The sequence below is a fragment of the Oncorhynchus gorbuscha genome, linkage group LG08, assembly GCF_021184085.1.
Source record: "Oncorhynchus gorbuscha isolate QuinsamMale2020 ecotype Even-year linkage group LG08, OgorEven_v1.0, whole genome shotgun sequence".
NCBI classification, from domain to species: domain Eukaryota; kingdom Metazoa; phylum Chordata; class Actinopteri; order Salmoniformes; family Salmonidae; genus Oncorhynchus; species Oncorhynchus gorbuscha.
The window spans coordinates 31,819,591-31,845,325 of NC_060180.1; the positions used below are offsets into that span (position 1 = coordinate 31,819,591).

Below are 25,735 nucleotides of genomic sequence, written 5' to 3' on the forward strand. Positions count from 1 at the left end.
ATTACATAAATAGTAATCTATACTGTTAGCCTTGTTATCTCTGAGTGGGTGGTCCAGTTCACTGTTTGTTTTGGTGTGTCACTGACTAGTTGACTGGACAATGGGGGCCAGTGTGACATTGTGACTGTCCAGTATTGGGACAAAGGGCATCTTTGATGCCAGCATGGCACTACCCACCAGCTGTAGGAGCGGGTCGGTGCCGCGGGGTGTTGCGGGCTACCGGAGGGAGGTCAGAAAGAGGGCATTGATAGCTACACCCTGCTATAGCTCATCCACGCTCATCACCAAAACCTCTCTCTGCAACTGGATGTTGGATGGACTTCCTGACGTGCTGCCCCAGTTGGTGAGGGTAGGTAACAACACCTCTGCCACGGTGACCATCAACACGGGAGCCCCTCAGGGGTGTGTGCTTAAGGCGTCCGCATGTTTCCCAGCCGAAACAGTTCAGAAGAGTTTGTGCATATATTATGACAACATTTTGTTTGTCTTGGACTTCGGTGAGGAATTTTTTCGGCTGTTTGGTCACACACATTTTTTTGTTGGTGGCAAGCCAAAGCTCGGAGCCAAAGTCTAAGCCCCTTCGTTGGTAATTGGTCAACAGTAGATCTTTTTCAATAACGTCTTTGTTGTCATTCAACAAGAGACAACCTGTTTTCATGCACATTTTTTCATTGAGAAATACTGCACCAAACATCTTATTTAAATGTAAAATTGCGCAACTAAGATCACCTCTGGAAAAATGTCAAAATTAATGTTCTTAGATTAATTCGAACTATTTGGAGGAAGTGTATATTGGCTACGGCATCTCAAAATAGACAAACCGAACTAATGCCGCGTTTTCCTTGTCGTTCGACCAAAGGTATTTTAAGGGAGTATGCAAGCATGCTGACACCTTTAGTCCTCCCCTGTACTCCCTGTTCAACCATGACTGCGAAGGCCATGCACGACTCCAACATCATCATCAAGTTTCTGATGACATGAAAGTGGTGGGCCTGATCACCGACGGCGATGAGACCGCATACAGGGAAGAGACTTGGCAGTGTGGTGCCAGGACAACAGTTTCTACCTCAACGTCAGTAAGACCAAGGAGCTAATCGTGAACTACAAGAAAAAGAGGGGAAAGCACGTCCCCATCCACATCGACAGGGCTGTAGTGGAGCGGGTCAAGAGCTTCAAGTTCCTTGGCATCTACATCACATGCTCCACACACACCCGCAAAGTCGTGAAGAGGGCACAACAGTGCGTCTTACCCCTCAGGAGGCTGAAATCGTTTGGTATGGGCCCTCACGATTCTCAAAACGTTCTACAGCTGCACCATTGAGAGCATCTTGACTGGCTGCATCACAGCTTGGTATGACAAATGAACCACTCTCGACCGCAGAGGGCAACAGAGGGTGGTGCGGACGTCCCAGTACATCACTGTGGTGAGCACCCTGCCACCCAGGACCTCTATATCAGGCGATGTCAGAGGAAGGCCCAAAAAATTGCACCAGCCAACCAAGCCATAGATTGTTTACTCTGCTACCGTCCGGCAAGCGGTACCAGAGCATCACTTCTCGGACCATCAGGCTCCGAGACAGCTTCTACCTCCAAGCCATAACACTGCTAACTAGTTAATTAAATGGTTACCCGGACTACCTGCATTGGCCATATCTTGCACTGACTCTCTGCACACTGACAAGACTATATACAGCGCATTCGGAAAGTATTCAGACCCATTCCCTTTTCCCATATTTTTTTTACGTTATAAAATTCTAAAATGTATTAAACTACATTTTTTCCTCATCAATCTACAAACAATACCCCATAATGGCAAAACAAACAGTTTTTTAGAAGTGTTTGCAAATGTATTAAAAATTAAAAACAGAAATACCTTATTTACATGAGTATTCAGACCCTTTGCTATGAGACTCGAAATTGAGCTCAGGTGTATCCTGTTTCCATTGGTCATTCTTGAGATGTTGCTACAGCTTGATTGGAGTCCACCTTTGGTAAATGCAATTGATTGGACAAGATTTGGAAAGGCACACACCTGTCTATATAAGGTCCCACAGATAACAGTGCATGTTAGAGCAAAAACCAAGCCATGACGTCAAAGGAATTGTCAGTAGAGCTCGGAGACAGGATTGTGTCAAGGTACAGATCTGGTGAAGGGTACCAAAACATTTATGAAGCATTGAAGGTCCCCAAGCACACAGGGGCCTTGGTCAGGGAGGTGATCAAGAACGCTATCCTGACTGAGCTCCAGAGTTTCTCTGTCGAGATGGGAGAATCTTCCAGAAGGACAACCATCTCTGCAGCACTCCACCAATCAGGCCTTTATGGTCGAGTGGCCAGACGGAAGCCACTCCTCAGTAAAAGGCACATCACAGCTTGCTTGGCCACGTCATCACACAGTGAAATCATCAATGTGCGCAGCTGAACACTGTATGCTGGAAACACTCAATTTGTTAACCAATATTTGTTCAATATAAATAAAGAACTTGTTTTTGCATGGATTCCACGATGCTGTTTGCTTTTAACAGCTCGTCCTGCTATTTCTTGTCCCGGAATCCCAATGAATAGCCTGTTTGACAGAGCTGCTAGCCATTAAGCTAACAAAGTTAGTCCCGGATGAGTTTTGCAATGGAGACCGTTTGTCTGGAGAAATAAATTAACGGTTCCAGCACTGTAGGAGCTGTATCTACTTCGCTTAGTTTCGGTACACACCGGATCACTCCGAGTTCCAATGCGGCAATTGTTTGCTTGCCGAGGATTATAGGCTTGAGCTGTCTTCCTTGATTACTCAGATCGCCAGCCTACGTAAGAAACTGGGGAAAGCACAGAGTGGAATGTTAACCTCTTCTACACCGGTGGCTGGACAGCGTTCGCGCTTGTTAGATGCATCACCGCCTTGTCGTTTTGTCGTTATCTGACTGGCCGTTGTTGCCCGGAGATCCCCATCTGATAGCGGAGTCAAAGGAGCACACCAAGAGGAGCATGGCAATCAACGATGGTCGCATGTCACAAGCCATGGAAGCTTTACATTACATTACATTTAAGTCATTTAGCAGACGCTCTTATCCAGAGCGACTTACAAATTGGTGCATTCACCTTATGACATCCAGTGGAACAGCCACTTTACAATAGTGCATCTAAATATTTTAAGGGGGGGGTGAGAAGGATTACTTTATCCTATCCTAAGTATTCCTTAAAGAGGTGGGGTTTCAGGTGTCTCCGGAAGGTGGTGATTGACTCCGCTGTCCTGGCGTCGTGAGGGAGTTTGTTCCACCATTGGGGAGCCAGAGCAGCGAACAGTTTTGACTGGGCTGAGCGGGAACTGTACTTCCTCAGTGGTAGGGAGGCGAGCAGGCCAGAGGTGGATGAACGCAGTGCCCTTATTTGGGTGTAGGGCCTGATCAGAGCCTGGAGCTACTGAGGTGCCGTTCCCCTCACAGCTCCGTAGGCAAGCACCATGGTCTTGTAGCGGATGCGAGCTTCAACTGGAAGCCAGTGGAGAGAGCGGAGGAGCGGGGTGACGTGAGAGAACTTGGGAAGGTTGAACACTAGACGGGCTGCGGCGTTCTGGATGAGTTGTAGGGGTTTAATGGCACAGGCAGGGAGCCCAGCCAACAGCGAGTTGCAGTAATCCAGACGGGAGATGATAAGTGCCTGGATTAGGACCTGCTCCGCTTCCTGTGTGAGGCAGGGTCGTACTCTGCGGATGTTGTAGAGCATGAACCTACAGGAACGGGCCACCGCCTTGATGTTAGTTGAGAACGACAGGGTGTTGTCCAGGATCACGCCAAGGTTCTTAGCGCTCTGGGAGGAGGACACAATGGAGTTGTCAACCGTGATGGCGAGATCATGGAATGGGCAGTCCTTCCCCGGGAGGAAGAGCAGCTCCGTCTTGCCGAAGTTCAGCTTGAGGTGGTGATCCGTCATCCACACTGATATGTCTGCCAGACATGCAGAGATGCGATTCGCCACCTGGTCATCAGAAGGGGGAAAGGAGAAGATTAATTGTGTGTCGTCAGCATAGCAATGATAGGAGAGACCATGTGAGGTTATGACAGAGCCAAGTGACTTGGTGTATAGCGAGAATAGGAGAGGGCCTAGAACAGAGCCCTGGGGGACACCAGTGGTGAGAGCGCGTGGTGAGGAGACAGATTCTCGCCACGCCACCTGGTAGGAGCGACCAGTCAGGTAGGACGCAATCCAAGCGTGGGCCGCGCCGGAGATGCCCAACTCGGAGAGGGTGGAGAGGAGGATCTGATGGTTCACAGTATCGAAGGCAGCCGATAGGTCTAGAAGGATGAGAGCAGAGGAGAGAGAGTTAGCTTTAGCGGTGCGGAGCGCCTCCGTGATACAGAGAAGAGCAGTCTCAGTTGAATGACTAGTCTTGAAACCTGACTGATTTGGAAGCTGAAGACAGTAGCCAACCGCAAAGCTGTCTACTCTCCCAACGAGAGGCCTGGAGCGGATACAAACAACAAATATTTTTGCCGTCTTGGAGCCTGATTTTGCTGCACCTTCACCACTGGGGGTTCCCAGCACTGGGGATATCCGAATCCTGTGAAGCGTGGGAGTGGGCGGATTTCCTCATCCTTCTCACCAGCCGTGATTTTGGGCAGTTCCATGGTAAGAAATGGGACCGTTCCTGGTGCAAAAACAAAGTCCTATCCCGGAGCTCAAGTAAATTACATTACTAAGCTACTCCTGAATGTACTACGACAGGACACGGGAATCGATTCCATTGTAGTCCATGTGGGTTTTAATTACATTATGAAGGGCAGCTGATGACATTGTAAAGAGCTGATTGACTCTCTACTAGACACTAATAAAATACCCATCATATATGGCTCTGCTTCGTGGCATTGAACTTTTTAGCGTTCAATTTTCTTTCTCTTCACAACTGGCTACGTGATTGCAGCTCAATTGGTGTAACTTTTGTTGACAATTTCGATACCTTTTTGAAACAAACACGTTTTATAAGGAGGATAGGATCCACCTAAATTGCGCCCTATGGGACTCCCAATCACGGCCAGTTTTGATACAGCCTGGAATCAAACCAGGGTCTGTAGTGATGCCTCTAGCATTGAGATGCAGTGCCTTAGACCACTGCGCCACTCGGGCGCCCACATTAACATATGTATCTTAAGAAACAAGGTTCATGAAATCAATGATTTGCTAGTAACTGATGACATTCATATATCTGAAAGTCACTTAGATAATACTGTTGATGATACAGTGGTAGCAATACAATGTTATAACATTTACAGAAAAGGCAGAAATGCCAATGGTGGATGTGTTGCTGTTTATATTCAGAACCTACATTCCTGTAAAGCTTAGAGAGGATCTCATGTTAAATACTGTTGAAGTAATATGGCTACAGGTTCATCTGCCTCACCTAAAACCCATTCTTGTGGGAAGCTGCTATAGACCACCATGTGCTAACAGTCAGTATCTGGATAATATGTGTGAAATGCTTGAAAATGTATGTGATATCAACAGAGAGGTATATTTTCTGGGTGAGTTAAATATTGACTGGCTTTCATCAAGCTGCCTACTCAAGAAAAAGCTTCAAACTGTAACCGGTGCCTGCAACCTGGTTCATGTTATCAGTCAGGTTAGTTACAAACAGCACAGGAATGAAATCATCAACATGTATTGATCACATCTTTACTGTTGCAGAAATTAGCTTGAAACCAGTATCTAGATCCATCGGATGTAGTGATCACAATATAGTAGCCATATCTAGGAAAACCAAAGTTCCAAAGGCTGGTCCTAATATAGTGTATAAGAGGTCATAGAAGAAGGTTTGTAGTTATTCCTATGTTGTTGATGTAAAGAATATTTGGTCCATGGTGTGTAATGAGGAGCAACCAGATGCTGCACTTGACACATTTATGAAATTGCTTATTCCAGTTACTTATAAACATGCACCTATTAAGAAAATGACTGTAAAAACTGTTAAATCCCTCTGGAATGATGAGGAATTGTAAAATGTGTATGGTTGAGAAGGATGAGGCAAAAGGAATGGCAAATAAGTCAAGCTGCACAACCGATTGGCAAACATATTTCAAATTAAGAAATCATGTGACTAAACTGAATAAAAAGAAGAAGAGACTACACGATGAAACAAAGTTGAGTGACATAAAGAATGATAGTAAAAGGCTTTGGTGGACCTTAAATTACATTTTTGGGAAAAAGGCAAACTCGGCTCCATCATTCATTGAATCAGATGGCTCATTTATCACAAAACCCACTGATATTGCCAACTATTTTAATCATTTTTTCATTGCCTAGATTATCAAACATAGGCATGACGTGCCAGCAACAAATGCTGACACTACACATCCAAATATATTTATGAATTATGAAAGACAAGCATTGTAATTTTGAATTCTGTCAAGTGAGTGTGGAAGAGGTGAAATAATTATTGTTGTCGATCAACAATGACAAGCCACCGTGGTCTGACAACTTGGATGGAAAATTACTGAGGATGATAGCGGACGATGCTGCCACTCCTATTTTTCAATTTAAGCCTACTAGAAAGTGTGTGCCTACAGGCCTGGAAGGAAGCAAAAGTAATTATGCTACCTAAGAATAGCAAAGCGCCTTTACTGACTCAAAAAGCCGACCAATCAGCCTGTTACCAACCCTTAGTAAACTTTTGGAAAAAATGGTGTTTGACAAGATACAATGCTATTGTATAGTTAACAAATTAACAACAGACTTTCAGCACTCTTATAGGAAAGGACATTCAACAAGCTTAGAACTTACACAAATGACTGGTGATTGGCTGAGAGAAATTGACGATAAATAGATTGGGGGCTGTTTTGTTAGACTTCAGTTCGGCTTTTGACATTATCGATCATAGTCTGCTGCTGGAAAAATGTACACTGCCATTCAAAAGTTTGGGGTCACTTAGAAATGTTCTTGTTTTTTAAAGAAAAACAAAAACAAATGTCCATTAAAATAATATCAAATTGATCAGAAATACAGTGTAGACATTTTAACGTTGTAAATGACTATTGTAGCTGGAAACGGCAGATTTTTTAATGGAATATCTACATAGGCGTACATTATTATTATTAGCAACCATCACTCCTGTGTTCCAATGGCACTTTGTGTTAGCTAATCCAAATGTATAATTTTAAAAGGCTAATTCATCATTAGAAAACCCTTTTGCAATTACGTTAGCACAGCTGAAAACTGTTGTTCTGATTTAAAGAATCAATAAAACTGGCCTTCTTTAGACTAGTTGAGTATCTGGAGCATCAGCATTTGTTGGGATTGATTACAGGTTCAAAATGGCCAGAAACAAAGACCTTTCTTCTGAAACTCGTCAGTCTATTCCTGTTCGGAGAAATGAAGGCTATTCCATGTGAGAAATTGCCAAGAAACTGAAGATCTCGTACAGCGCTGTGTACTACTCCCTTCACAGAACAGAGCAAACTGGCCCTAACAAGAACAGAAAGAGGAGTGGGAGGCCCCGGTACACAACTGAGCAAGAGGACACATACATTAGTGTCTAGTTTGAGAAACAGACATCGCACAAGTCCTCAACTGGCAGCTTCATTAAATATGTGACTCCGGGAATTCCTTGCCATATGGCATCACATGCAAACTTTCAATGTACATTTTTTTGTAACTTATAGTATCTGAGTCTGAGAGTAAATATATCAGTGTGGTTACCCTGTTACTTTTGTGTTCTGTAACACTCAATTATGTTTGTTAATTTAAGATGACCTCAAATTACGCAGTCAGCAGGCTATCAAAAGGAGAGGAAGCAAAACTCCCTTAAAAATATAACAATAACAGATTTTTTGTGTATTGTAATGTGCCACAACACACAATATCCCCTTTCAAATCACCCAGTTCAACCCGCTCTTATTGCTAAAATAGCAGGGCTATGCAGGTAAATAATCATACCGTTAAATTGTATGCCCTCTAGTGGATTTAGTTGGTATGACATGTAATTTGTACATTTTAATTCATGTCTCATGGCTCCCGGCTACACGGAGCTATGTAATAACGGAGGGCAATTACGAACTCGAACTAAACCAATGAATGTAGAGATCCCACGATCTATAATGATAGCTTAGATGGAAAATTCCAAACTATGGAGGGGAAAGATAACAGCTATGGCTGTGTTGCGCTTGTAGCATGGATTAGCGACATGGGTTAGCGACAAGGTTAGCTCAAACAGAAGCAAAAGAGGAGCATTAAACCAACATTATAAGTAAACTAATGGTTGCCTCAAAATATGAGAGCTAAACAAACTAGTAAAATCCTTGCAATATATGTTTTTCAAGGTAGCCATCTAAACAAAATAACAAGATAACTTAAATAATACTTTAGTATTGGTCTAAGCATCATAAATAGTATTGCGCTTGTCCAAATTAGCTGAGATTGATAACAAGTGATGTTAGCTAAAGAGATCCGATCTGTAATGTAAATGTTAGCTAACTAGCTAATCTGGCATTAACATGTGCCATCATAATCAAAAATGTTGATTACTGGAGAAATTCACATAACGTTAAACCCATCTTCTCCAGGTGGAGTACAGTCCCTTGCAGCACAGGTAACCCATCCGTTAACAGATCAACAACAGTAACAACCCATGCAGCTGGATTGCCCGGTTCAGTCCTTATACTGGCTATTGATGCCTGGCATCGTTGACAAAAATGACAAAAACATGACAGTAAGCCTTACAATTGAGTCTCAGATTGTAGAGTGGTATTTTGATCAACATTACAATCTACCCATATGTGTTGGAACAAACTAATCAAATATTTAAATGTTCTGATGAGGAGCTCAGAAAAGTACGTCCTCACTTGGCGCCACTCCTCATCTTCCCCTTCAGGCCCTAGATTTGTCGCACCCGGACTACTGTTCAGTCGTGTGGTCAGTTGCCACAAAAAGGGACTTAGGAAAATTGCAATTGGCTCAGAACAGGGCAGCGCGGCTAGCCCTTGGATGCACACAGAGAGCTAACATTAATAATATGCATGTCAATCTCTCCTGGCTTAAAGTAGAGGAGATATTTACTTCATCACTACTTGTATTTATGAGAGGTATGTTGATTTCACCGAGCTATCTGTTTGAACTACTGGCGCACAGCTCGGACATCCATGCGTACCCCAGAAGACATGCTGTCTCTTCACATTCCCCAAGTCCAGAACAGACTATGGGAGCAGCACAGTACTACATAGAGCCATGTCTACGTGGAACTCTATTCCACATCAAGTAACTGATGCATGCAGTAAAATTAGATTTAAAAAACTGATGAAAATACAGCTTATGGAAGAGCGGGACTTTGAAGCAACACATACATAGGCACAGACACATCGATACACACAAACACGATAACATATGCCCTATACACACAAGTACAAATTCAAATGTTGTATTGTAGATATGTGGTAGTTGTGGAGTAGGTGCTTGAGGGCGCACAGTGTGTTGTGAAATCTGTGAACGTATTGTAATGTTTTTGAATTTGAAGCTGTTTGAGAGAATGCCAAGAGTGTGCAAAGCTGTCATTAAGGCAAAGGGTGGCTACTTTGAAGAATTTCAAATATAACATATATTTTGATTTGTTTAACCTTTTGCGTGTAGGGGGCAGTATTTTCGTTTTTGGCTAAAAAATGTCCCCATTTGAAACTGCCCCAGAAACTAGAATATGCATATACTTGTCAGATTAGGATAGAAAACACATTAAAGTTTCCAAAACTGTAAAAATATTGTCTTTGAGTATAACAGAACTGATATTGCAGGCGAAAGCCTTTTGAAACCTCTGTTCCTATGCATGCCTATCCTCCATTTAAAGGGATATCAACCAGATTCCTTTTTCTATGGCTTCCCTAAAATGTCAGTCTTTAGTCATAGTTTCAGGCTTTTATTTTGAAAAATGAGCGTGAAGGATCACATTGCGTAAGTGGATAGGTGGGGGCTCACAGAGTGAGTTTTGCGCAACTGCGTAAAGCGGCCATTGTTTCTCCCGCTGTTATTGAAAAAGCTACACACTCGGTTGAGAAATTATCGAATATATATTTTAAAAACAACTTGAGGATTGATTATAAACGTTTCACATGTTTCTGTGGACATTATGGATATTATTTGGAATATACGTCTGCGTTGTCGTGACCGCTTTTCCTGTGGATTTCTGAACATAACGCGACAAACAAACATCTGTATTTTGGGTATAAAAATAATCTTTATGGAACAAAAGGAACATTTGTTGTGTAACTGGGAGTCTCGTGAGTGAAAACATCTGAAGATCATCAAAGGTAAATTATTTTTTTGATTGCTTTTCTGATTTTGTGACCTAGCTACTTAATGCTTATTGTACATAATGTTATGTTATGCTATCAATAAACTTACACAAACGCTTGGATTGCTTTTGCTGTAAAGCATAATTTCTAAATCTGAGACGACAGGTGGATTAAAAAAAGGCTAAGCTGTGTTTTGCAATATTGATTTCATGAATATGAATATTTTTTAGTCATATTATTTGACTGTTGCGCTATGCTATTCAGCGGTTGCTGATGACAATTATCCCAGTACCGAGATGGGTAGCGTCAAGAAGTTAACAATTTTTTGGTTACTACATGATTCCATATGTGTTATTCCATAGTTTTGATGTCTTCACTATTATTATACAATGTAGAAAATAGTAAAAATAAAGAAAGTCCCTTGCATGAGTAGGTGTGTCCAAATGTTTGACTGGAATTGTATATACATTTGCAAAAATTTCCCAAAAATGTTTTTTGCTTTGTCGTTATGGGTTATTGTGTGTAGATTGATGAGGGGAAAATAACACTTTAATACATTTTAGAATAAGGCTGAAACATAACAAAACGTGGATAAAGTCAAGGGAGTGACTACTTTCCGAATGCACTGTATACACTTTATATACACTCACTCACACGCGTTACATTGACACTCTCACACAAACCCATAACATATTCACATACACTACATACGCACAAACATAACACGCATATATACCAATGTCACACACACACATACATTCGCAATCATCATATGCTGCTGCTACTCTGTTCTTTATTCTTCTCTTATTATTATCTATCCTGATGCCTAGTCACATAACCCTGGCTTTATGTACATATCTACCTCAAATATCTTGTATCCCTGCACAGTGATACGGTACAGTTACTCCCTGTATATAGTTCCTCTTGTGATACTATTTGTATGTTTCCTACTTTCTTATTTTTAACTCTGCGTCGTTGTGAATGGCTCGTAAGCAAGCATTTCACAGTAAAGTTGTATTCGGTGCATGTGTCCAATACAATACATTTGATTTGTTCCCCACCACCTCTACACAAAACATCCGTTTGTCAAATTGAGTACATCTAAATTAATGCTAGGGGATAACTTTAATAGATGATGTTTAGCATTTTAATTAATGGAATCAATGGAATGATAGCAGCTGTGGGTTCTTTAAACAGTTACCCTTTAACACTTTGGTTCTCTTAGCAGTACTTGTGGAAATCTTGTGAGGAAAAATTATATTATAATAATAAGTCTCATACTTTCATCGCTATCAATTTATCATATGTATGTATGTGTGTGTGTGTGTGTGTGTGTGTGTGTGTGTGTGTGTGTGTGTGTGTGTGTGTGTGTGTGTGTGTGTGTGTGTGTGTGTGTGTGTGTGTGTGTGTGTGTGTGTGTGTGTGTGTGTGTGTGTGTGTGTGTGTGTGTGTGTGTGTGTGTGTGTATGTATAACAAGATAATTATGATGAAATCAACCATGTTGAATATGTGTGTATTAGAGTTCTCATCTGGCCTGAAAATTGAAACTTGGTCTGACCCAGACCCGATGAGCTGAAGCCCAAGCCCAGGCAAGAAATGTAATGCCAGATTTATAGACCAAGTTGCTATTTTGCTAAAGTTAACCAGAAGGTTATTCACTTACACTGGTGTTGACAACAATGTGGCAGAGACATCATCAAGCGGAGTGAGGAGAGGGGAAAAGCCCTTGCCTTGTCTAAGAAAAGTTAGGAGAGGGGAAAAGCCCTTGCCTTGTCTAAGAAAAGTTAGGAGAGGGGAAAAGCCCTTGCCTTGTCTAAGAAAAGTTAGGAGAGGGGAAAAGCCCTTGCCTTGTCTAAGAAAAGTTAGGAGAGGGGAAAAGCCCTTGCCTTGTCTAAGAAAAGTTAGGAGAGGGGAAAACCCAAATTGAGTATAATCAACTGTTATATGTAGACTCAGAGTTTATAAAACATCCATATATATTTTCAGAAATTAGACAGATGCTGCTTCTGTTGCCTGGTTAAGTGTTTGTTTGATTCCAACTGCCTCAGACAACCACAACATGTAAGCTACACTATATATACAAACGCATGTGGACACGTCAGCACAAGCAACGTCATCAAAGAACCGTTCGTCGGGAGCGTCATGTAATGGATTTCCATGGCCGAGCAGCCGCACACAAGCCTTAGATCACTATGTGCAATGCCAAGCGATGGCTGGAGTGGTGTAAAGCTCCCTGCCATTGGACTCTGGAGCAGTGGAAATGCGTTCTCTGAAGTGGTGAATCACGCTTCACCATCTGGCTGTCCAGCGGAGGAATCTGAGTTTGGTGGATGCCAGGAGAACGCTACCTGCCCGAATGCGTAGTGCCACCTGTAAAGTTTGGTGGATGAGGAATAATGTTCTGTGGCTGTTTTTCATGATTTGGGCCTAGGCTTTTTAGTTCCAATGAAGGGAAATCAAAACGCTACCACATACAATGACATTCTAGACGTTTCTGTGCTTCCAACTTTGTGGAAACAGTTTGGAGAAGGCCCTTTCCTGTTTCAGCATGACAATGGGATGAATTTGGGATTAATTGGAACGCTGACTGTGAGCCAGGCCTAATCGCCCAACCTCACTAATGCTTTTGTGGCTGAATGGAAGCAAGTCCACACAGCAAGTCCCCACAGCAACGTGTAGTGGAAAGCCTTCCCAGAAGTGTGGAGGCTGTTATAGAAGCAAAGGAGGGACCAACTCTATATTAATGCCCATGATTTTGGAATGCGATGTTTGAATAAAATGTATGTTGAATAAAGCAATTTCACGAATTCCACTGTTTTTACACTTTGCCATGTTGTAGTAAAGATTTTAGTCATTGTTTTCATTAGAATAGATTCTGTGATTTAAAAACAATAAATGATTCACCATTGTTTTACGCTGTTCCAAACAAACATATTTTTTTTGTTTTTATAATAGGCCCAGCTTTTACACACATGGGTCACACAGTGCTCCGTCTTCTTGATCGCTTTCTTCTTATTATTATCATCATCATCATTATAATAATACGTATGCTAATATCGTCATCAGTAGGCTTAGTTTTAAAATGAAATAACAAAGGGAACCTTGAATAATTCAACAGGTAAACTGCAACGTCAGCAATTGTAGGAATGCGACTGTGTTTAATCTTTGTAGTCTAATAAAACCTTTTTTTTTCATTAGAACAGACTCTCCGGGAGTTCTTATAATTTGTTAGGTGCTGTTTACACTGTTCCAAACAGTCAGAAAACACAAACTTTTTAATCTAACACCTGTTTGGCAGTGGCACACACACAGCTCTCGGTTTACCCTCTTTCTCCTTCTTCATCTTCTTCTTAAGATTATTATAATTGTTATTATTATTAAGTACTATAGTAGCCTATATAAGTATGAGTCATTCAGTCATGCCTTTAAATATACTCAAGCTTTTTATTTTTAAAATGAAATGTTCTGGATAATTAGGCTATGGCCTGTGTATTAAGACAACAATAATTAAATAATAAATAAATACATGTTCTGGATATTATTAGCTATTGGCCTAACAGCATAGCAGGGAGGGTACATTTAGCGAATAGTGAATGTTTTTGCAGTCTCAACAAATGAGGGATTTCGGTAACGTAACTTTTCAGTGGGAGAAACAAGCAAGAAACAAATGAATAACTAATTAGATAGCAGCTTCAGCCCAACGGACAGCACAATACATCTTGTACTTTCTCCTGCAGCTGACGGAGGAGAGAGAGAGGGTGTGCCATTCACACAGGCACGCACTGTAAAAAAATAAATAATAATATTGGCCATTAATTTGTTTTTGAAAACACAGGCCCGGCCCAAACCTGTCGGGCCCCATCAGGTTCGGGCTGAAATTGAGAACTCTGGTGTGTATGTGTGTTTCTTCCCAGCTGGTCATTTGGGGTGCTAATGTGGGAGATCTTCACCCTGGGGGGTTCTCCGTACCCCGGCATCCCCGTAGAAGAGCTCTTCAAGCTGCTGAAAGAGGGCCATCGCATGGACAAGCCTGGCAACTGCACCAACGAGCTGTATGATACCATCTTTATATTTTTTAAAATCTGAAACACACACGTATGCATGCACGCAGGCAGGAGCACAAGCACGAATGTGTGCATTCACGCAGGCAGGCACACACGCACACAAACACACATTAACCTTATTGGAGTCCCCACCCTCACCCCATCTCCATCAGATCAATGACCCTACACATCTGGCCTGGGTCTGTATCAATGTCTTCATTCACAATGGGGCCTGTCCACTCACACAGAAAACAATGTTGCGGCCTAAACCGGTACTGTAGGGCCTAATGTTCTCACACTGTACTGAAAACAGTGAAGCCCACAGTGGAGACAGACAGACCTAGGATAGGATTGGCATTGGCGTCCATCAGTCTTGAACGTTAGAGTACAGAGAAATAGAACCTGCATAGCTCTGTGTTTGGATTGTCTGGTTCATACCTGGACACTTAGGCTCAGAGAAATCAGTCTTAATCATCTCACCCACTTTGACAGTGTTTTAGAGAAGAACAGCAGTCTGTTTAATGAGTGACAAGGAATGTACTTTGGAAATATATAATACAGGACTTTTGTTAACCTCTCTCTCTCTCTCTCTCTCTCTCTCTCTCTCTCTCTCTCTCTCAGGTACATGATGATGAAAGACTGTTGGCATGCCATTTCCTCCCATCGACCCACCTTCAAGCAGTTGGTGGAGGATCTAGACCGTATCCTGACCCTGGTCACCAATGAGGTGAGGGTACAAACCAGAGTCATTCCGCTTAACCATCACACCTGTTCACACTAGGGCTGTGGCCATCATGAACTTTTGTCAGCCCGTCTCATGGTAATTGATTGTTAAACCTCTTTGGGCTGCAATCCCGGGATGATATGACAACAGCCAATGAAAGTTCAGGGCGCCAAATTCAAAACAACAGAAATTTAATCATTAAAAATTCCTCAAACATACATGTATTTTATACCGTTTTAAAGGTAATCCTGTTGTTAATCCCACCACAGTGTCCGATTTCAAATATGCTCTTCAGCGAAAGCACCACAAACGATTATGTAAGGTCACCAACAAGCCACAATAATAATACAGCCATTTTTCCAGCCAAAGTGAGGAGTCACAAAAAGCACAAATAGAGATAAAATGAATCACTAACCTTTGATGATCTTCATCAGATGACACTCATAGGACTTCATGTTACACAATACATGTATGTTCTGTTTGATAAAATTCATATTTATATCAAAAAATCTGAGTTTACATTGGCGCGTTACGTTCACTAGTTCCAAAAACATCCATTGATTTTGCATAGACACATCGATTCAACTGAAATACTCATCATAAATGTCGATGATAATACAAGTTATACACATGGAGTTACAAGATATACCTCTCCTTAACCGCTGTGTCAGATTTCAAAAAAACTTTACGGAAAAAGCAAACCATGCAATAATCTGTGACGGCGCTCAGAAATATAATACAAATAGTCGCCATTTTGGAGTCAACAGATATTAAATGATAAATATTCCCTTACATTTGATGATCTTCATCAGAATGCACTCCCAGGAATCCCAGGTCCACAATAAATGTTTAATTTGTTCGATATTGTCCGTTATTTATGTCCAATTAGCTACTTTTGTTAGCGCGTTTGGTACCCCTATCCAAACGCTAGTGCCGGTTGACCATTTCTTCGGACAAAAACTTAAAAAATGTATATTACAGGTCGAAGAAACATTTCAAACTAAGTACAGAATCAATCATTAGGATGTTTTTATCATAAATCTTCAATAAAGGTCCAACCGGAGAATTCCTCTGTGTCTTGAGGAGCAACGGAACGCAGGAAGATATCATGTGATATGCGCGTCACCGGGAAATGGCTCTCTGCCAGTAAGCTGACTCATTCTCCTCTTATTCAGTCCCATAACACAGTAGAGGCCTCATTCAAATTTCTATAGGCGGTTGACATCTAGTGGAAGCCCTAGGAAGTGAATCTTCATTCATATCCCAATGTGATTTCAATAGGGAATGGGTTGAAAATATACCAACCTCAGATTTCTCACTTCCTGTTTGGATTCTTTCTCAGGTTTTTGCCTGCCATATGAGTTATATTATACTCACAGACATCATTCAAACAGTTTCATTTTCATACCAGCCAGGTAGGCTACTCCAGTTGTAAAGTCATGCAATGTGCTTAAATATTAGAAAAGTTGAGAAAAAAATATAGTAGGCCTAATCTATGGAAACCTGATGGGAGCCTTGTCTTTTTAATAGAGGCCATCAACACTGTTGCATAGCCTATAGAAATGTCGAGCAACATGGGCTTATAGGAACACTTATTTAATTCCATGCATCAACCAGCTATGAGAAGCTGGCTCTCCTATTTTGCTCTAATTTTGAATGCCAGAGCTCTCAGAAGTGTTTTATTTGATTTTCTATTGCATTTGCATTGATGTCAGAATGACTAGTGGAACAATAGAGCGCTGAGTACTGACCATAAGCGGCTGACCCTTAGCCAATTTGATAGGCTACTAATGACCTTCAGCGGCATCAGAGAGCAGTTTGGGTTACCGTGACTGTCAAGTGGAATTTGACTGCTGTCATGACAAGTGACTGCCGGTGTGGCGGTAATGCGGACACCGTAACAGCCCGAGTTCACAGTCACCTACAATCTGCAGTCTGAGAAATTCACTTGTAGTGCCTTCAGAAAGTATTCAGGCTTTTTCCACATTTTGTTATGTTACAGCCTTATTTAAAAAAACGTTTTTAAATCTACACACATTACCACATATTGATCAAGAGAAAACAGGTTTTTATACATTTTTGCAAATGTATAAAAAAAACGGATTCCTTATTTCCATAAGTATTCAGACCCTTTTCTATGAGCCTTGAAATTGAGCTGAGGTGCATCATGTTTCCATTGGTCATTGGTCCTTGAGAAGTTTCTACAACTTGATTGGAGTGCACCTGTGGTAAATTCAATTGATTGGATATGATTTGGAACGGCACACACCTGTCTATATAAGGTCTGTATTACACAGTTTACAGTGCATGTCAGAGCAAAACCCAAGCCATGAGGTCAAAGGAATTGCCTGTAGAGCTCTGAGACAGGATTGTGTTGAAGAACAGATCTAGGGAAGGGTACCAAAAAATGTCTGCAGCATTGAATGTCTCCAAGATCACAGTGGCATCCATAATTCTTAAATGGAAGTTTGGAACCACCAAGACTCTTCCTAGAACTATCTTCTCTGAAACAAACTGAGCAATCGGGGGACTACCGCCCCGTAGCACTCACTTCCGTCATCATGAAGTGCTTTGAGAGACTAGTCAAGGACCATATCACCTCCACCCTACCTGACACCCTAGACCCACTCCAATTTGCTTACCGCCCAAATAGGTCCACAGGCGATGCAATCTCAACCACACTGCACACTGCCCTAACCCATCTGGACAAGAGGAATACCTATGTGAGAATGCTGTTCATCGACTACAGCTCTGCATTTAACACCATAGTGCCCTCCAAGCTCGTCATCAAGCTTGAGACCCTGGGTCTCGACCCCGCCCTGTGCAACTGGGTACTGGACTTCCTGACGGGCCGCCCCCAGGTGGTGAGGGTAGGCAACAACATCTCCACCCCGCTGATCCTCAACACTGAGGCCCCACAAGGGTGCGTTCTGAGCCCTCTCCTGTACTCCCTGTTCACCCACGACTGTGTGGCCACGCACGCCTCCAACTCAATCATCAAGTTTGCGGACGACACAACAGTGGTAGGCTTGATTACCAACAACGACGAGACGGCCTACAGGGAGGAGGTGAGGGCCCTCGGAGTGTGGTGTCAGGAAAATAACCTCACACTCAACGTCAACAAAACTAAGGAGATGATTGTGGACTTCAGGAAACAGCAGAGGGAACACCCCCCTATCCACATCGATGGAACAGTAGTGGAGAGGGTAGCAAGTTTTAAGTTCCTCGGCATACACATCACAGACAATCTGAATTGGTCCACCCACACAGACAGCATCGTGAAGAAGGCGCAGCAGCGCCTCTTCAACCTCAGGAGGCTGAAGAAATTTGGCTCGTCACCAAAAGCACTCACAAACTTCTACAGATGGACAATCGAGAGCATCCTGGCTGGCTGTATCACCGCCTGGTACGGCAACTGCTCCGCCCTCAACCGTAAGGCTCTCCAGAGGGTAGTGAGGTCTGGACAACGCATCACCGGGGGCAAACTACCTGCCCTCCAGGACACCTACACCACCCGATGTTACAGGAAGGCCATAAAGATCATCAAGGACAACAACCACCCGAGCCACTGCCTGTTCACCCCGCTATCATCTAGAAGGCGAAGTCAGTACAGGTGCATCAAAGCTGGGACCGAGAGACTGAAAAACAGCTTCTATCTCAAGGCCATCAGACTGTTAAACAGCCACCACTAACATTGAGTGGCTGCTGCCAACACACTGACTCAACTCCAGCCACTTTAATAATGGGAATTGATGGGAAATGATGTAAAATATATCACTAGCCACTTTAAACAATGCTACCTAATATAATGTTTACATACCCTACATTATTCATCTCATATGTATACGTATATACTGTACTCTATATCATCTACTGCATCTTTATGTAATATATGTATCACTAGCCACTTTAACGATGCCACTTTGTTTACATACTCATCTCATATGTATATACTGTACTCAATACCATCTACTGTATCTTGCCTATGCCGCTCTGTACCATCACTCATTCATATATCTTTATGTACATATTCTTTATCCCCCTACACTTGTGTGTATAAGACAGTAGTTTTGGAATTGTTAGTTAGATTACTTGTTGGTTATTACTGCATTGTCGGAACTAGAAGCACAAGCATTTCGCTACACTCGCATTAACATCTGCTAACCATGTGTATGTGACAAATAACATTTGATTTGATTTGAGAAGGGCCTTGGTCAGGGAGGTGACCAAGAACCCGATGGTCACACTGACAGAGCTCTAGAGTTCCTCTGTGGAGATGGGAGAACCTTCCAGAAGGACAACAATCTCTGCAGCACTCCACCAATCAGGCCTTTATGGTAGAGTGGCCAGACAGAAGGCACTCCTCAGTAAAAAGCACATGACAGCCCACTTGGAGTTGCCAAAAGGCACCTAACGACTCTCAAATCATGAGAAACAAGATTCTTTGGTCTAATGAAACCAGAATTGAACTCTTTTGCCTGAATGCCAAGCGTCATTTTTGGAGGAAACCTGGCAGCATCATGCTGTGAAGATGTTTTTCAGCTGCAGGGACTGGGAGATTAGTCAAGATCCAAGGAAAGATGAACGGAGCAAAGTACAGAGATATCCTTGATGAAAACCTGCTCCAGAGCGCTCAGGACTTCAAGACTGCGGGCAAATGTTCACCTTCCAACAGGACAACGACCCTAAGAACACAGCCAAGACGCAGTAGTGGCTTTGGGACAAGTCTCTGAATGTCCTTGAGTGGCTCAGCCAGAGCCCAGTCTTGAACCCGATCGAACAGCTCTAGAGACCTGAAATTATCTGTGCAGCAACACTCCCCATCCAACCTGACAGAGGTTGAGAGGATCTCAAATCAAACTTTATTTGTCACATGCACTGAATACAGCTGAATACAAGTGTAGACCTTACAGTGAAATGCTTACTTACAAGCCCTTAACCAACAGTGCAGATTAACAAGAGTTAATAAAATATTTACCAAATAAAGTAAATAATAAATAGTAACACAATAAAATAACAATAACGAGGCTATATACAGGGGGTACCGAGTCAATGTGTGGGGGTAAAGGGTAGTTGAGGTAATTTGTTCATTTGTAGGTAGGGATTAAGTGACTATGCATAGGTGATAAACAGCGAGTAGTCGCAGTGTACAATACAAATGTGTCAAATTGATTAATTGTGGAGCAGTCTTATGGCTTGGGGGTAGAAGCTGTTAAGGAGCCTTTTGGTCCAAGACTTGGCACTCCGGCTTTCCATGCGGAAAAAAAACAGTTTATGACTTGAGTGACTGGAATCTCTGACAATTTTATGTCCTTTCCCCTGACACCGCCTATTATAAAGGTCCTGGATGGCAGGAAGATTGGCCCCAGTGATGTACTCGGCCATACGCACTACCCTCTGTAGTGCCTTACGGTCAGATGCCTAGCATTTGCCATAGCAGGCGGTGATGCAACTGGTCAGAATGCTCTCGATGGTGCAGCTGTCAGTGAAAACACTTGCCAGTTGGTCCGAGCGTGCTTTGAGTACACGTCTGGCCCCGCGCTTTTTGACTGTTGACCTGTTTTAAGGAGCGTTATCACACAGTCATCAAGAACAGCTGGTTCTCCTGTGCATGCTTCAGTGTTGCTTGCCTCGAAGCGAGCATAAAAGGCATTTCGCTCATCTGGTAGGCTCTCGTCACTGGGCAGCTCACGTCTCGGTTTCCCTTTGTAGTTTGTAATAGTTTTCATGCCCTGCCACATCTGACGAACATCAGAGCCGGTGAAGTAGGATTCAATCTTAATTATATTGACGCTTCGCTTGTTTGATGGTTCGTCAGAGGTTAGAGCGGGATTTCTTATAAACGTAGGATAGAATTATGGTCAGATTTGCCAAATGGAGGGTGTGGGATAGCTTTGTATGCATCTCTGTGTGCGGAGTAAAGGTGGTCTAGATTTGCATATGTGACATGCTGGTAAAAATTTGGTAAAACTGATTTAAGTTTGCCTGGATTGGCATTTTCCTGTTAATTTATGGCCTTAGAGTTGGTTGAGTGTGGTCTTAGTGCCAGCATCGGTCTGTGGTGATAAATAGACTGCTACGAATAATATAGATGAGAACTCTCTTGGCAGATAGTGTGGTCTACAGCTTATCATATGGTACTCTACCTCAGGTGTGCACTACCTCCAGACTTCTTTAATATTAGACATTGCTCACCAGCTGTTCTTGACAAATAGACACATACCCCCACCCCTCGTCTTGCCAGACGTAGCTTCTTCTCTGTTCTGCCGGTGCATGGAAAATCCTACCAGCTCTATATTATCCATGTCGTCGTTCAGCCATGACTCGGTGAAACATGAGATATTGCAGTTTTTTATGTCCCGTTGGTAGGATAATCTTAATCATAGGTCATCAATTTTATTTTACAAGTATTGTACGTTAGCCTGTAGAATGGATGGTAGTGGGAGTTTCCTCGCTCGCCTATGGATTCTCAGAAGGCAGCCCGACCTGCGCCCCCTTTTCCTCCATCTTTTATCCACGCAAATAACAGGGATTTGTTCCCGGGAAAGCAGCATATCCTTCTCGTCGGACTCGTTAAAGGAAAAAGTTTCTTCCAGGTAAAGTTGAGTAATCGCTGTTCTGATGTCCAGAAGTTATTTTCGGTCATAAGAGACGGTAGCATCCACATTATGTACAAAATAAGTTGGGTTTTTTTAAATGCAAAAAAACTAACAAAATAGCACAGTTGGTTAGGAGCACGTAAAACCATCTTACTTCAGTTCCATCTGCAGAGAAGAATAGAAGAAACTCCCCAAATACAGATGTGCCAAGCTTGTAGCGTCATATCCAAGAAGACTCCATGCTGTAATCACTGCCAAAGGTGCTTCAACAAAGTACTAAGTAAAGGGTCTGAATACTTATGTGATATTTCAGTTTTCTACATTTGCAAAAATGTTTTTTTATTTTTATGTTTTTGCTTTGTCATTTTGGGGTATTATGTGTAGATTGATGAGGAGAAAAACAAATGTAATACATTTTTGAATAAGGCTGTAATGTAATAAAATGTGGAAAAAGTGCACTGTATGACATAAACCTGTGCTTTATAAAGGGTGGTATTAGCACCACTTAATAAAGGCCTTATACATATTTAAACATTTATAGGATGGCCCAACCTCTTGAAGACTTATGTAAATGTGATATTACTGTTTGTTTTGCTTTGTCATCATGGGCTATTGTGTGTAGATTGATGAGAGGGAAAAACAATTTAATCCATTTTAGAATAAGACTGTAACATAACAAAAAGTCGGAATACTTTCCGAAGGCAATGTACGTATAGGGTTGGGGTCAATTCCCTTTCAATTCAGGAAGTAAACAGAAATTCCAATAAATATAAATAGCGTTGAGGAAAAAATGGAATTGGAATTTAAGTTTACTTCCTGAATTGACAGAATTTAAATGGAATTGACCCCAACACTGCTGACCTCGTATCTTTGGAAGTGCTCGGGCACTGAGAAGTATGACGTAAAAGCATGTCAGGCTTCTCCAAAAGCTTGGAAAAAGATGAACACGATACAGGCTCACAGACACTCCAATTGGGGGCAAGCAAAGTTGAACAACACTTTTTTTTAACAAGAATGTTCAAAAAGCATTAGAAGGAACTTGCGTTGGCTGACACATGACCTTTACAGTGACCAGAAAATGGCTGGTTGATGCAAACCAGGCCATGGCCCACTGAAGTTGCCCAATCATAGAGAGCTACTCCGAGCTATTCCTCGCCTCGGAATAATGGTTTGTGTTTCTTTCCGTTCCCCTCCTGTCGTGTATGATATCCCTGCACGGGTCTGAAGAGGGGCTGTGGATGGAAATCTGTCAGGGCTCATCTGGCCTCAGACCGGGACTCCATAGATAATGCCAAAAGCCCAAACTTCAAGGTTTCAGTTTGAACTTTTGAAATGTAATAAAGCGCCCCTTTTTCCCCTCCCCAAACCACTGGCATATGTGGAGCTCTTTAGTAATGTGAGATGCCTTGTGTTGAGCTGAGAAAATGGAAGCCAGCACTCTTTTTATGAAGAAAGCTCAAACCCCAAGAACACTTCTAAGGAGAAAGGAGGGTGCAGGGCTAAAGACAAAATGACTGGTTTAAGTCGAAAAAGCCCCAAAATGAATACAGAAAAAATATATTTTTGTTTTTTATATTTTCCTCGGTTTTTGGGTGAGCGCTGAAGGTTGCCAGACTACGTTCAGCCACATTCCAATTTCAGATGTCAGGTTTGTTTGGATTGTGCTGGGGGAGTGACGTTAAGCGGAGCGGTATAGATGTAGCCCTCTCTTTTAGTTTGAACGGTCTCTCTCTCTCTCTCTCTCTCTCTCTCTCTCTCTCTCTCTCTCTCTCTCTCTCTCTCTCTCTCTCTTTCTTGCCCCTCCTCTCTTAGTTTGAACTCTCTCTGGTCTCTTTCTCTCTCTCCCTCTCTTTGGTTTCTCTCTCTCACTGGTCTCCCCCTCTCACTCTTTCCCTCCCTCCCTCTCTCTCTTGTTCTCGCTCACTCTTTTGTTCCTTCTCTCTCTCTGGGTGCTCTGCCTTGCCCGCCCAGACACGTTGAACCACTTTATACTGAGACTAGCAGCAACCGGGTCAGCATTGTTCGATGTGAACCGTGCTGGAAAGTTCCCCTCGCTCCAGCACGCACCATTTATTAAGTATTATTTGTGCAAATATTCTTATACGGATCCGATTTAAGATTATTTTCTCTCCTGGTGCCGCAAACGTTTTTTATGAATCTGTCCAACGTGATTTAGGAGTGGTTTATAGTTTACATAATAGTTTATAGTTCTCTCACTTTCTCTTCTCTTTCTCTCTATCTCTCCTCTCTAAATATATATGCCATTTAGCAGACGCTTTTATCCAAACCTGTGAGTGTTATAGTTGTCTCACCCCCTTCTTCCCTCTTACCCTGTCTATGTGTCCTGTAGGAGTATCTGGACCTGTGTGCCACAGCGGAGCAGTATTCTCCCAGTTTCCAGGACACACGCAGTTCCTGTTCCTCCGGTGACGACTCTGTTTTCTCCCATGATCCCTTACCAGAAGAGCCCTGCCTCTCAAAGTACCAGCACATCAATGGGGCCGTCAAAACATGAGGCCTCCCCTCCTCAATCCCTCCATCGAGCCTGACCTGCCCCTCCCCCTTACACCCCCCCCTTCCCCCAAGGAGACACTTCCAGAGAAACTGAGATATACCCCCACAACTAACCCCCTCAAACCACAAACCTCCTGTCCCCCCAACCCCCCTCTGGCTCCCAATGGACTTTATTTTTTATTTTTTTATTTCACCTTCATTCAACCAGGTAGGCCAGTTGAGAACAAGTTCTCATTTACAACTCGCCTCGGAATAATGGTTTGTGGCCAAGATGAAGCAAAGCAGTGCGACAAAAACAAACAACACAGAGTTACACATAAACAAACGTACAGTCAATAACACAGTAGAAAAAAAATCTATGTACAGTGTGTGCAAAGACAGAGTTTGCAAAGGACTAACGGACTGGATGAGACTGGGCCGGTGGCAGCGCTGCTGTTAGAACTGAACACATTCACCCACGTTTATACCCATGTTCAAGGTCTTAAGGAGAGGACAGGGACCCCCTTTCTTGCCGTTTTGTTACTTGTTCGGTTGTCTTCCACAAGAGTTTGGAATTTACAACTTGTGCCTTCCATGATTCCATTCCGCTGACTGCCATTCTAAGACTTTAGTTTGTGCCCAGAGGGAAAATATGGACCTTAATGAACTGAAAAAACAAGGAACTCAAAAAGAGGACAGCAAAATAGGAAGGGGAGTGAAAGAAGGTATCAACTAACAAAAACGGTTAAATAGGAGAAGAGCGCTTACAGACACAGCCTCTTGTTTATATTTTGTAATATTGTCTTGTTTCTTTTTTATCTTCTCTTGATAATCCCACACACATATTATTATTATGGCGAAAAAATAATGCATAAATATAGTGCTGAGTAAAATTGTAAATATATTCAAATATGTATAAATATATAAATAGTATATATTTACAGTTAATTATTTTTTGTATGGACTCCAGAATAATTCCCCCCCTCTCCCGTCCTCCCTCTTTGGGTTTGAGACAGGTGTGTCATCACCCAGGTTATGTTTCTGTTCTCTTGTGTTCTTTTAAAGACACAAACACAAGCATGCACACGTACACACACACACACACACACAAACACCTGTCTCGCTCTCACTCAATGACACAGAGGAGTATTATTGGCTTTCAGGGAAAGAGATAGCATGTTAATTTATTTACTTTTTTTTATGAAATCAAAATGTTGAAAAAAGAACAAAAATAGTAAGAAAGAATTAATGCTATTAATGATGCTGATAACAAAGAATAAATAATTCATTATTTTTATTATGGTCATTTAAAAGTATCTTTCAGAGGTAACAGAAATAAAGCTATTTTTGGTAGTGGGTGTTAAAAAGATCCTGGTTTCGTACATTTTATATATAAATGTGAATATTAAGTTACAATTTAAATACTGTACATTTTATAGTTTGCTAATCCCTTTCTTATATAGATGATGCAGTTTCTATCCAGTCATTTGACTCTTTCTTAGGTTTGCAAATGGAATGAGATTTCTGGATATTTACAGTACATTCAGAAAGTCTTCAGACCCATTCACTTTTTTCACATTTTGTTACGTTACAGCCTTATTCTAAAATGTATTAAA

At 42.1% G+C, this 25,735-nt stretch overlaps 1 protein-coding gene across 7 annotated transcripts in view; it reads left to right on the forward strand.

Moving 5' to 3' along the window:
- fgfr2 (fibroblast growth factor receptor 2) overlaps nucleotides 1-25,414 on the forward strand; it is a 111,569-nt gene extending 86,155 nt beyond the window's left edge. For all 7 annotated transcript variants that reach the window (XM_046359172.1, XM_046359170.1, XM_046359171.1 and 4 more), the window contains 3 exons: nucleotides 14,175-14,312; nucleotides 14,925-15,030; nucleotides 23,977-25,414. In XM_046359172.1, the coding sequence (XP_046215128.1) occupies nucleotides 14,175-14,312; nucleotides 14,925-15,030; nucleotides 23,977-24,141 (409 nt within the window). In that variant the 3' untranslated portion in view covers nucleotides 24,142-25,414. The remainder of the gene's footprint in view (nucleotides 1-14,174; nucleotides 14,313-14,924; nucleotides 15,031-23,976) is intronic.
- Nucleotides 25,415-25,735: the final 321 nt, after the last annotated feature.